This window comes from Rhea americana, unplaced genomic scaffold (assembly GCF_003343005.1).
Source record: "Rhea americana isolate MKP2758 unplaced genomic scaffold, rheAme1 scaffold_152, whole genome shotgun sequence".
Lineage (NCBI taxonomy): Eukaryota > Metazoa > Chordata > Aves > Rheiformes > Rheidae > Rhea > Rhea americana.
In genome coordinates, this window is record NW_028185617.1 from 665,277 (window position 1) to 678,636 (window position 13,360).

Here is a 13,360-nt window from a genome sequence, read left to right on the forward strand (position 1 = left end):
AGCTTCCCAGTGCACCTACCATATGTGAAGAAGCCAGAAATAAAATGGAGGTCACAAACATTGYGATTATAAAGTAGCATAAATATTGTAAATTAATRTTTAGCAATCTARTATGCAATGTGGRGAGAGAGAGGTACAGTATAGTTTGYATGAAAAGTGTGTATTTATTTGTGAATTGGCAGTAGTTCCATAGCAACTAGCCAGCTTCTAATTATAAACCTATTTTAAAGCATGAAAAATTGTTAAAAGATAGGTTTTTCAGATATGCTAGATGTTCTYTGTTATTTCAGAACAATATCCTTTTTTTCTAAGGAGTTTCAAAGATGCTTAATGTGCTTTTAAATGTACCCTGTTCTCCCTTTGCTGTTCATTACTGATTTCTGAAAATTAGCCTGCCTAATTTGTCTCCTTGTATCACTGAAATATCTCATTCAACAACTGTTCACTTGCCTGTTGTCATGAGTCCTGCTGAACAAGGGCTTTCTGTCAGGGTTTGAGCTATTTTCCATTTTCTCCTGATTGCTTTGGGTGTTAGAGTGACAGTGGGAATCCCTCATTCAAATAGGCAGGGAAGAGACTTGCTAGAGACTAAAGTGTTGGTTTCATCAGGAAGTCATTCTTAAGAAAAACAAAATATTTTTGAGCTCCCTGAGAGGTTTGTTTGAGTAATGGTACACCAAAGGCAGAGAGAAAACAAAAGAAGACTTCCAGTGGAAGGAAGAAAACCGTTCTTCCTCAGCTATGCAAAGATGCAAAAGGCAAATTAATAAACCCGATACAACTTAAAAAAAAAATACATGAGGAATTGTTTGTAATCTTGATGTGCCAAGCTAAAGAAATCTTTGTCCTRATCCCCTTTTCCTGGAAGAGTGAGTGCTGAAGCATACCATAGTCGGCAGCATCTTGCTCCCTTCTCCATTCCTGTTACACATAGATATAATTCAGGCTGTGAAATTTTTTGCAYATATTTTTTTCTAAAGTTCAAAGCTTGGTTAAGCATTTCAGCCACACAGAAGAAGCAAAGGTAGGAGACGTATTGCAGGTATATTCTCTGCAGAGCGGTGCAGCGTATTAGACACGTAATACACAGACAGGGGAAGAGACGGGTCGGGGGCTCTGAGCAAAGGGGGAGTTTGTGAGGGAACAAGGGGCGCAAGCAGGAATGAGAGCTGTAGTAATGGGGGACTTTTGAAGAARAACTTGGGTGAAACTGAGGGAAAGAAGTGAGGAGACAGAGGGGAGCATGGGTAAATAGAGTTTATTCATGTTACATTTCATACTGATTTAACCATTTGCATTTTCCAGGTCAAAAGYTTTAAACGTACAATTTTCAGTGTAGAGAAAAGGTGTCCCTTGTTTGTACTGCCCACTAATCCCACGGTYCTTGCAAAGCTAATTCCATGGATCTTTCACTCGTGCTTAGTTTAGTTTTCATTTCTTTCATCTTTTTTTGGTGAAATTCCAAGATAAAAAAAGACAATTGCAAGAGGAATTAAAGTATGTTTCAGTGACATCACGGTGGCACCCTAAATCAAAATTATTCTCTTTCAAATTTTTGAACATTAAAAAAAMCGAAAAAAAATCAGCCCCCAAACCTTCCAGAGCTGATGTCTCCAAAGTATATATAAAACTTCCTTTTTTCRTCTCTCTGATTTATGCACCTTGATATCAGTTTTGATTCCCAAAAGTATCAGAGAGCAGAAATCAAATCAGCAAAGTATCTGTGATTATAAAATCTTGTCTTAGTGAAACAGTATCACTTATCTTTAAACCTTACTTACTGCAAAACAAAATCTGCATGTTCTTTGATATGGGAAGTAATTTATGCCATTAACAGTTGTAGGATTAACCTACTGGTGTGTCAGGCTGAAAAAGAAAAAAAAAAAGCTTTCTGAAAATTGAATTAACTGAATCATGAATTAAAATATTTTATTACATTTCTAYTACTTTTTTCCACATTTACTACTATAATTCATATAAAAAGAAGAACTGATGACAGTGTGTATTTTCATTTTGGACCATTTCCATTAAGAAAATATTTTAARCTTGCTTAATTCAATCAGCAAAGTCAAATATTTTATTTCCAGCAATGTTCCCATTAAATCACCCATGAAGTTTAAGACTGGGAGTGCAGGGGGTTACACAGTGAACTGAAAGACAGTACAGCAATGAATTGTGGAATGTCTCCCAGCRAAATCCATAGCCACACAGTTAATAATATGTCAGGCTCTTTAAATGCATGTAAAATGTTCATACTAGAAACTATGTTGTTGTTGGATGACAGCTAACGTCCGTTAAAACATCATTTCAATTTTAATATTTGTATTGCTTGTATTTTGTGTGTTGAAAATAATAATACAAGTAATATTAGTGATGTAGTAACTATACAAGAAGCAAACGTGTAGGTCAAACCTAGCTAAACGTATTGAGTTGCAACAACATTAGCCTGTGTGTGATGAGAGCCCACATTGTTGTAGGGAGAGGTGATCTGTCGCAGGAGGGCAGCGGCTCTCACCAGGAAATGGTGTGGAGCTGACAGCGAGAAGGGAAAGTTCTTGCACAAGAGCYTCTTCTGCTCTGAGGTTTCCCCAACTTCTCCTCCTTCATTTTCCTGGTCACTGAAACAGTTACCCTACCTGGAAGAGCAAATCAAAGTGTCTCTCAGATGCGGCCAGGTCTCCCACRGTGCAACCCAGAAAAGAAAAGTCGCTTAGGAAAGAATTTGGTCCCTCCCCGGGGARTGAGGATGCAGACGGGAGTTCTGGGAGGGCACTGCGTCACTGCCGGACACGTTCTGGTGTGTCTCCAGCAGAAGAAATGGCTATTTTCACCAGTTAATAAGTGACGTATTCGGGAAATCAGTATTGATAGGGTAGGAAGAGAGTACTAGATGCTGATACATGAAATTTGCTACCTATATCTAATTACAGTTTCCTCAACTGTTAAAGGTTTGTCTCTGCAAAAAAATGTAAAGATTTCTGAATGTTTATTACTTCTTCTTCCTTGATTTTTTATTTTGATATTTCCGTGCATATTTTAAAAGACTTAGTCATTTTTGCAGACCATCCTTTGATGTGATACAAAATTGCTGATGGCCTGCAGGTTGAGAAATCCTTCATCAGCACCTTTTTTTTTTTTTTTTTTTTTTTGTTTTTTTTTTTTTTAAGATTTATCAAGCATTTCCATCCTACAGAAAAGTTTACAATCTCCAGATGCTCAGGATCTGTTGATATTCTCAATTTTGTCTACACTCAAAAATGTAGCTATAACTCCTGAACCTCCAAGTATTTTAAAGGCTCTATGAGTGACACTTGGTTCCCTAATTATCATTCATGATCAATAAAGGAAATCAGTATAACTGCTCCTATTTTGCAAAGAGGGAAATAAATTATGAAACTTTTCTTTCTAACTTTTGATATTTGCATTTGTAARGAATAACTTATTTATTCTTTCATTATTTAACTTTGCTTTTGAAATGTTCCAGTTGTTCCTTGGCATGCTACTAATGATTGCTATCTAAATTTTGGAACAATATTATAGGATTGTCTCTTAATACATATTAGACATTTTGACACTTAATCTTTAGCATGCTCAAGATATTTAGCATTTTAGCTTTTGTGGCCTTTGATGTACAGTCTTTTAAGTGAGAGGAATTCTGTTTGGTATTGTTCCTTGTAGTAAGAGTAGAGTTGGACAAGTAAAAACATCCTATGTTGCTTGAGCAACTCAGTTCCCAAGCAATAGTGAAGGACAGGTTTCAGTAGGAAGAAAAAAATGTGTTTCCTAGAAAAGCTGTTCTTCCTGCCATATTCAGCAGAAAAAGCATTTTGACACTGCCCATTTACCAAGAGGGGTGAAGATATAGAAACTCTATGGGTTCTTGTGAATCAGATGTAGGCAAATCAGGCCTAGGAGGACTAAAGCATTGTATGTTAGTATGTATTGAGCCCCCCTACCAGGTGGCAAACAGCTGCACCTTTTTATAAAACTTCAAAAATAAATCTGAAGTGCTTGCTTTCAGATGGTAAGTGTTATATTTAATTGACTCATTCTCCAAACGTTATAGATTCCCCCCACACACACACACACAAAAAAATGATGGTGAATATTTAATATATTTGTTTCGTATTTCCACCGGTCAGCAGAATAATGGAATTCCTTAACTACTTCTCTTTAACTTGCATGAAGAAAGCCCGGTATGTTGCTAAATCGCTTTTCACTGGCCCTGCCGAGAAACAACTTTAATCCTTGTTAGAAAATTGCAGAGTCTGGAGCCTGACAAAGAGCTCACGCTCGGCGCTTTGTGAGCGCCGGGAGCGGGGCGAGGGGAGCCCTTTACAGCTGCGTGCCTCCAGCCCGCCTCAGCTGGACTCTTTAGGCGAGGAGGTTTGTCGATTCCTCCCGACAAAGGAGCGAGTTTTTCAGCGCCTGTAGCCGCCGAGCCCCGGTGGGGATCAATGCCAGCCATTCAAGCTGCACCCTCTTTCACTGCTTTGGTTTGTTAATTTAAGACTAAAGGTCCACTGAGGGGGTTTAGGGTGTTTAAGAAAGCTGATGAACTGTTTAAGAAATCTGATGAACTGAGAGCGTTTATAGCCCTGGTGTGGCAACTATTGGCACTGAGGGAGCTGTGTCCTTGTTGACCCTCTTGTTATTAAAAATGCACAAGTGCTGCGCTTCTCAATATTTCAGCACTCTTTCATTGTCAATACCACCTTCTGAGCCCTTCAGCTTGTTGCTTGCTCTAAAGATCTTCTCAGATTGGGTTTGAAAACTTCACCTTAAACACTAGATTAGACTGATGTTCTGTTTTCCGTGCTCCTGTTGATTTGTTGAACCTTCCCAGGGCTGGAAAGCAAGTAGCAGCTTGATGGGGAGACGGGCTGCTAATATGATTTACCAGTCTACAGTCATGCACAATAAGTGTGAATAAATACAGGGGTCTCACAGAGTCAACCCTGGCCTTTCCTTTTCTCTTATTTTTTTACTTTAAAAGAGGTATCTCAGGAAAATGAAGTGAGTAATGCATGCCCTTACAGGAGCTGGATGAGCTATGAATAAGAGAAGGGGGGACAGGGAGGCAAACATATTTTTGTTAAAGTGGTTGGCTGCTGTTATGTGCTGATGTGAAAAAAAATAATATACACTCACTGCTTTATTCTGGCATAGAGGACAACAAAGAATAAGCTGCTAATGCCTTGTCATTGACATCTGCAAGAGTCGTATTGTCCTTCCAGTGCTATTGATAGAAGAGGAAAAGTGATTTTTATATAAAACAGTTAGAAGGATTTTTTTTTAATCAGTTACAAACTTTGAAATCTAAGGGCCATTATCTAATTGCTGAAGCTTGTGAGTTTGCAATAGATTTCTGTATGTCACAGTAGATGCATCTCTCCCTCTGTAACATGCTCTTGATGGTCAAAATGTGTGACATGGATTCCACCTCTAAGAGGCATTTGCAGTACTGTGCATTTTAACAGACTCCAAAAAAAAGTAATAGGGAAATATTTACCTTTAAATTTACATTTACCTTATATAGTCCAGAAGATTTATGGTTATGCAAAATCAGTCCTTTTAAGTGCTCAGAACTGGTAGGTGTAAGGCCAATAGTGAACACGAATTCTGTCCACAGGTGCCTCTGGGAAGACTCTAAAAATATACTTAATGTCATATTTTAATTAAAAATACTGTGATAATTCTTCAAAACATGGATTTTTTAAATATAATACCGTATATTTTTCTGAGTAATGTATTTTAATACAGAAGTACATTGTATCATTTTATGATCACTGAATTACATATTTTTATCAAAAGGTTAGCATATTAAAAATAGGCAAGAAATCTTAAGTTGTTTTCATTCACAAAGTGAAGAAGGAAAATTAATTCTCTTTACTTCAGTTTCTTAGCTTTGTTCTCTGTGCAGTTAAGTATACCCCACATACACATGGAGTGCCTAATTAGAACTGCATCCATTTTCATTTTCTTATTTTTTAAGACACATGCTGGAAAAATAGGACTCAGTAATCCTTTGCACCATTCCATAATGTTGCATAAGGTGATCAGTCACAGAATTTTCAATCGTATTTGTAGTTTGTTCTTGTGAGCAAGTTTGAGCCCCTTCTGATTTCTTCCAGTTGTTTGACAGATAACAAATGCATTATAGATTTATTGTTGATTTTTTTTTTAATGGAAGATTATGAGATTTGAGAAAATTCCTCTAAAAAAAAGCATACTCTTTATCTTAATTATGTTAAAGATTAAAAATCATAGAGTCTAAGTGATACTATAGTAATTTGGCTCATCTTATTGCAAATAGCAAAATATATTCTGGGTAAAATATTTTGTATATGATTTTTAATGATTATTAGATTAATAATATTCACCAAGTAAATAATCTTATATATTTTATTTTTGTATATGTCTGTATACATACAACAGCTGTCATATAGAGCTTACAGCTGCAACTTGCTAACAACWCTTTCACATTAAAGATATTTTATAAGTACTTGTACTTTTATATAATTGYATATAAAACTAGCATGCATGTAATGGGTGTGATAGTGTAAATCCTGTAAAATGTTGTTCAATGATGTAAAACTATTTTATGGATATAAGATCCGTTACACATTTTATTAACAAATAGAGTTAGTTTTATGAAAAAATATAGCCATCTGCATTTTTGTGATGTATTTGTTCACTTCTGTAAAATAATAAATTAATAGGAATAGCTTTAATAAAATGTGCAACAATTTTTTTTACAGTGATTTATACTTCAGATATATTTTAACATGGTAAAAATATTAGACTAGAGAATCTCTATAAAGAGAAGTCAATATTATATAAAAATCTTATTTCAAATATCTCTTACAAATAAGAGTTACAATGATACGAGATTTAGTTTGCCATAAGGAAAAAGTATTTAATTGTATTTTCTGTGTGTATGCAAAGTTTGTTCTAGAAAACTTATATTTCAATTACAGCATTCTGATTTTATCTGTAGTTATATCCAGTAACTAGTAATTTGTCTTCATTACTTCAATATATATTTWATTTTACTCGTTAATATAGAGATTGCTAATGAGGCATATAGTAGCCTTCCTTTGAATTACTTCATAGTGTATACATTGTATAACATGCTGTATTTTAAAATATGCACAATGTTTCTTCTCTTTGCGTATCAACGTATTTTGTAAAGCCACAGGAAATTACATTAGAAAAGAATTTAAGCCTCTTCCCTGTGGGGGAACAGACTAGAAACAGAGCTAAGACACAAACTCTCTTAATCTCTTACTGCTAAAAATGAAAAAGAAAAAAAAGAAAAAAAAAACTTCCTTTCTATAGTTTGACTAAGTGGCATGTGGTTACTATTTTATGGGGGAGGGAGGAGTAGTGCTACAACTATTTTTTGCAAAATCCTTTTAATACAGTTAATGTTCAAGAACTATTATAGCAGCTATTTGGATCTGGGCTTATGGGAACGTGGGCACCAACAGCAGAGAGCTTATTCCTACCAGGTAGATTTGTAAAGCTTTGGGTAAAAACATGCACGTACCTAAAACACAAAAAGAAAATAAGGTAGGCTGTAATTATAATCAGTAATTAACATAAAATARAATCTTGCTTAAATACAGTTTGGGGAAAATTTTGGCATTTTGCCTTAATAAAAAAATATGATCTAGAAGAAAAAAAGTATGATAGGTTCCTTATTTTGTTTGATGTTGTTTTTCTGTTTGGTTTGGAAAGTCTAGGTATTGCAAAATTTTTCTAAAGATACCTACCTGATTTTTCCCCTACTATTTTAGCTGTCAATTCTTTCATGTTAAATGTATTTAATATCCAGTCTTACTGACAGATAGCAAAGTGCATAACACTATTTTACATGAAAATGTTATAACTGAAAGAAAAAATAGCAGTTGCTAATTCATGTAAAGAACAGTCTAGGTCAAGTTATTTGATTTCCTAGTGACCCATGCAATTCTTTTAACAAGAAAATATATCATTGTTGACTTCAAGTGCTGATCTGTGATCATTTCAAAGTGTTTCATTACCTCTCATTACCAAATCTGTTAAATGAATACTGCAGGGCGGCTGTTTGTGATTTTTTTTTAATCCTTCTTTTCAGCAATGGTATAGCAGTTCCATGAAAGTCATATGCATGTGGTTGGCTGATAGATTAGACCTTCAGCTTCACATCTACCAGCTGAAGACTCTCATCAAGATAGTAAAGGTAAACAAAACATATTTGAGATAGATTGCATAGTAAAGAGAGAAAAGTAATGAAGTATTAACATGGGTGTGAAAATGTGAAATAAAATTACTGACTTGGTTAGATTTTTTTTTTACATATTTGTTGCAAATTTGAGGGGAAAAAAGATTAAAACTTCTAATGTTAATTGTTGTACAATGGTAGTTATCATACATTGTTCATCCTTGGCATCAGTGACAAAGTTACATGAGAAAAAGTATTGAAACTCAAATTATTCCAAGGTGCTTAAACAGATTACTGCTAGCTGTACAGCAATGCCATACATTATTTCTAAGAAATTATTGTTTGTCATATTCTTGAATTTTGATTTAGCTTAATAATCACAATAACATTCTTTCTGCTTTCTTCTGCACTTCTCCAAAAGTAGAAGGTATCTTTTCTCTTTTCTATGTTCATACRATCACTAGGTTCAATTAGAAAACAATATGCAATATATTGTATAGAATCTTTCATACACTGGGATCAGTGTCAATACGAATAAGGATATCAGCCCTCCAGWCTGGTCTTCAGTCATTTACACCGGCCACTGTCAAGTCTTTCTAAGGAAAGTGCAAAACATCTTGCAATAGGCAATTATGATTTAATCTACCATGAAGGAAAGTTTATTTCTTAACTCTTTTTTAGAGATTAGTTAATACCCTTATGCAAGAGATCGGGAGCCATTTCAAAATTTTTCCTTTTAGTTCTGTGTTGTTTAGCTCTGAACATTCTTGTTATGTGTGTAAAGGTGCAATAAGGACCTGATGCCAATGATAACCCTATTGCCTCTAAAGTATTTTTCATGAAATTCGGGTGAGACTGTAAAATGAGAAGAATTTTCACTTGAGGGCACAGGATTACAACTGGAACTTTCAGCATCTACTGCTTAAAGAAAGGAGGAGCCGGGGGGAAGAGAGAGAGGAGGAGAGAGAGTTGTAGGAACAGTCATAATAATCGTGTTATCAAGGCTCTCTAAGCTATCCAGGCTTAGCTTTGCTATTTTCAACTGTAACAACTCATTTCTTTGGGAACAGGATTTGGCTCTTCATTTTATTTTGTGCCAAGATGGCAAAAGCAGTTTGCTGTTTGTGGTTGAAATGAATGGCTCTTGTGCAAGATTTAAAGCTCCTCTCAAGTGAAGGTAGTTTTCTTCCTCTGGGGACATAGATGTTATAGGGCCCAAAAAGCGTGCCCAGTGAGAGCTAAGAATGGACAGACTAACTTATTCCAGGTAAATATCACCCTAAAGATTAAAGACTTACAAAAAAGGAATTGCAAAGTCCAGTGAACCGGCAGACTGCCAACGTTAATTCTGCAGATTGGCGCAATGATTAGCTTTGTTTAAAAGAAGCACACTCCCAGTGGTGATGGGACTACACCAGCTATACTGGCAGCATTTTTTGTGCCGATACACAAGGTTTAGTATGCATTTGCATTTTCAGTCTAAGTGTGTTTACAAGTTACTACATAGWACCTTTTATGAACGCAGAAAATTGAAGAAGATGGTGTTAGTCAGAGTTTCTAGTCAATGTTTGAAAGACAGAAAACCTTAAATACCTGTGCTCTGGCTGGTGCAGAAGGCAGAACCAGTAAAACAGTAACTCCCAGGTGTCTGAGAAATAAAGAAGCAGTGGTTGAAGAAGAATATCATAAGAAGTTTTCACTGCAGCAGCCTAGCTGGAGAAGAGTTCATGGGAAGACACCACTCCTCAAGACTACGGAGAGAAAGGAGATGYTTCTGCACTTGCCTTTGGGAAGTCTGGGAGGGTGTGTTACCCATCACCTCTTTTTGATATGCTATGAGTTACGGTATTTGAGAGGAAGGTATGGAGCATTTTGGAAATATTCTGAAAAAGAAATAGGAGGTAATTTTTAAAGGCTAAGGATTGAGTGAAAAATAGATGATTCTTTCATGTGTGTACAAACAAAAGCATTTTAAAGAAAGACCAGAAGAAGAAACCATTGCTTTTTCTGCTTGAAGCTGAGATTCAGGGATGGTGGCATAAAGGAATCATTAGATGTCTGAGACACATGCAGAGAGACATGACTGAAAAAAAAAGATCAAAGGCTAAGAGGAAAGTTAGGGAGAAATGAGAATTTAAGCTTGGAAGTGAACATTATTATCCTGCAAAAGTGTGTCAAGRGAAGAGCAATGGCTGAACCCAAGAGTGCTGGACCGAGAATGGGAGAAATACAATGTAAATCTGAAAGAAATTGCTGTAGGACCTGTTAACAGCATGAAAGGAAATTGAATACACAGTTATATAAAAAAAAGAATGTAATGGTGACACTTGAAAAAGACCGGATAGGGTGCTCACACAAGTGTATGAGCAAAACATAAGCTGCATCCATTGACTCTGAAGCTGACCCATAAAAGTCAATAAATCTCAGTTTCAATGATTCAGACAGTGTTTAAATAATCACCATAGATAGTGGCAGAAAAAATTCTCCCAGTGGAATATTACCCATTTTTGAGAGGTGTCTTTTGCAGTTCTCTGAAGAATTGAGTAAATCAAGATCAACTCTTCTTTTTCTTTTCTTTTTCTAAGTGTTGTGCACAGTCTCCTTCTTCAGGGCAATGGGTCTGATAGCCCTTAATTATTTTCCATTTCCTTTTTCCTATAGTCTCTTCCGTAAACACTGAGAACTCATATAAACAGCATACAGAAAATAAGAAATGAGATAAGTCATATTGTCCTTCTTCAGCTTTTTAAGCTAAATGAAGGAAAGGTTATTTCAAATATTTCATGACTTAAAAAAATAAGAATAAGGAGAATAAGGATGATTTTCCATTTGCCYACTTGAACACATCATCAGTGAATAATACAATTTCACTCAGAATTCTTTCTTGATGCAAAGTCAAAAAAAATAGTATCCACTGGGTCATAGAAAGGTTGCATATAAAGGAAACAAAACCATGTCAAGTGGAAAAACAAAAAAAAAAAAAAAAGGAGAGTGGGGATGACTTAGAATGTAGGAGATAACTTAGAGTGTAAATTCATATTTACACAGAGCTGAAGTAGTCACAATAGAAACTATTACATCATAGAATACAGATCACAATCTAAAACTGAATTTATTTTTCAACATTTAATTTACATATGTAAAAGTAAATGCAAAAAAAATGTTTTGAGGAAAGAATATTTTCTGTGAAATGACAGAAGTACCTGTAGCCAAATTAATGTTTCAATATACAGTTAAACAAAAAATCTTTCTTGGTTTCTTATTGAMTAAATTACACGAAAGTAAGTAATTGAGAAATGTGCATGTAGTTACAGAAGTGTGCGAAATGGAACCTGTTAAAGGAATGTCCATCMAAGCATGGCTTGTGCACTCTCTTCTTTGCATTCTTAGAGTGAAACAAGGTGGCACTGCTTACCTCGATACATATTTTGTAAAATTCTACCTGAAAAATGTTATGACCTGTGCCCATGAAATAATAATCTTTTCAACATTATTGACATTAGCAGAAGCTGCATCATTGTTGGACCAAAATGTAGAAAACATCTTTAGGGAACTGGTGTATCCAGGGAGGAGCTGACTCATGAGAAAAACTTTTTTTTTTTTTCTCTCAAATCTCAGGAAACAAAAGATAGTGAGCAGTCACTGGAAAGGAAAAAAAATAATACACTTGCAATCTTGGGCTGTAGTACACAAGCAAAGTTGTTTATCACCACATCTGTCTAAGCTCATGAGCTATTTTTTTCTGTGCACGTCAATAATTAATCATAATTGTATTTATTTTATGTGAAGCCTGAAACGTGGTCACTGATTGCTGCATTTCCAAATTAAAAAGTCACTTTGAGTCTACACTTTTTACGGAGTTCAAGCAGATTTTTTTTTTAAATAAATTTCTAGGAATTTCATGCAGCCCAGGAGCTAAGACTCCAAAATCTTTAGCAAATTCCAGMTGCTAGTTTCATAACTGAGAGAAGAATGAAGCTGTTCTGCTGGCATGCTAAAAGTGGCAACTCTGTAGTGGAAAACTATGACTTATTGACTCTAATTCAAAATGCTTTGATTTTGCCACAGAAAACCTACCGCGACTTCAGACTGCAAGGTGTACTGGAGGGAACACTGAACAGTAAAACCTATGATACTGTTCACAGTCGGCTGACAGTAGAGGAAGCTACAGTCTCAGTCACAGATGCAGGAGGACTTCAGGGCATTACTATGAAAGACAGTGATGAAGAAGAAGGATGATATTATTTCACTAGATATTTGGAGTTCTGGAGGGTGGTTTGAGGGTGAAGATTATTTTGGATTGAGGGGGGTAATTTTTTGTCCTTGTTGCATTTATAGTTTTGCCTTATGATAGGTGCGGAAATGCAATTTGCTCCATTAAAAAAAAAAAAGAAAAAGAAGAAGAAGAAGAAGAAAGAGGAAATCAGAGAAATCAGAGTTATCAGAGGAAAAGTGCCAAGGACTTTTTGGCYGTAGCATATTTTAATATATAGCTTTGCTTAAGGCTGTGAGAACACTCGCATGGAGTTTGCATTCCAGTTGTGATTAGGTTTCTTCCCCTTCTGTTTGATGTCATTTGTTCTTGTATCTCCATCAAATATTGATGTCCTGTGCAAAAAAACAAAATGTGTGTCTCATTTAAAACACACCTATACAGGAAATCATTCTTGGAATAAGTCAGTACTCTARGTAAAAAAATAGTGTATTTTCAGGATTACACTTTGTTTACTTTTTTATGTGCTTATTTTTTCATTATTATATTACATTACATTAAAACCTTTGATCTTGGTTCTTTGTATTTTAAGGTCAGTATATAAATAGTAGGACTTCGAGGACAGTCAAACACATACAAACTACTTAGGAGTGTTGTTGTGTCTCCTGTTCCACAGCTTTCATTTTGCAAGTTTAAAGATATCTCATCATGTTGGGTGTCAGTAAGCTTGCTGTCAATGTTTCTATTTCTGTGAAAGATTTCAGGCAATAAGAACACATTTTGTCGTGACTTCTGTATCTATCAAAGTTTGTATAGAATCCTAAAATTAAAAGATGTTTTGAATATTTCAGATTGTTTGAACTGTTGTCTGGATTCCTCAGGGGAAGTGTTTATTTTGGAAAAATCATAGTTTCTGTTTGCCAAGTTTACRGAGTTTC

The 13,360-nt window shown here is 35.3% G+C and overlaps 1 protein-coding gene across 1 annotated transcript in view; it reads left to right on the forward strand.

The window, feature by feature from the left end:
• CADPS2 (calcium dependent secretion activator 2) overlaps nt 1–13,238 on the forward strand; it is a 277,978-nt gene extending 264,740 nt beyond the window's left edge. Inside the window, exons 29-30 of the mRNA XM_085299698.1 lie at nt 8,123–8,227; nt 12,278–13,238. Coding sequence (XP_085155824.1) covers nt 8,123–8,227; nt 12,278–12,448 — 276 coding nt within the window. The 3' untranslated portion in view covers nt 12,449–13,238. The remainder of the gene's footprint in view (nt 1–8,122; nt 8,228–12,277) is intronic.
• Nucleotides 13,239–13,360: the final 122 nt, after the last annotated feature.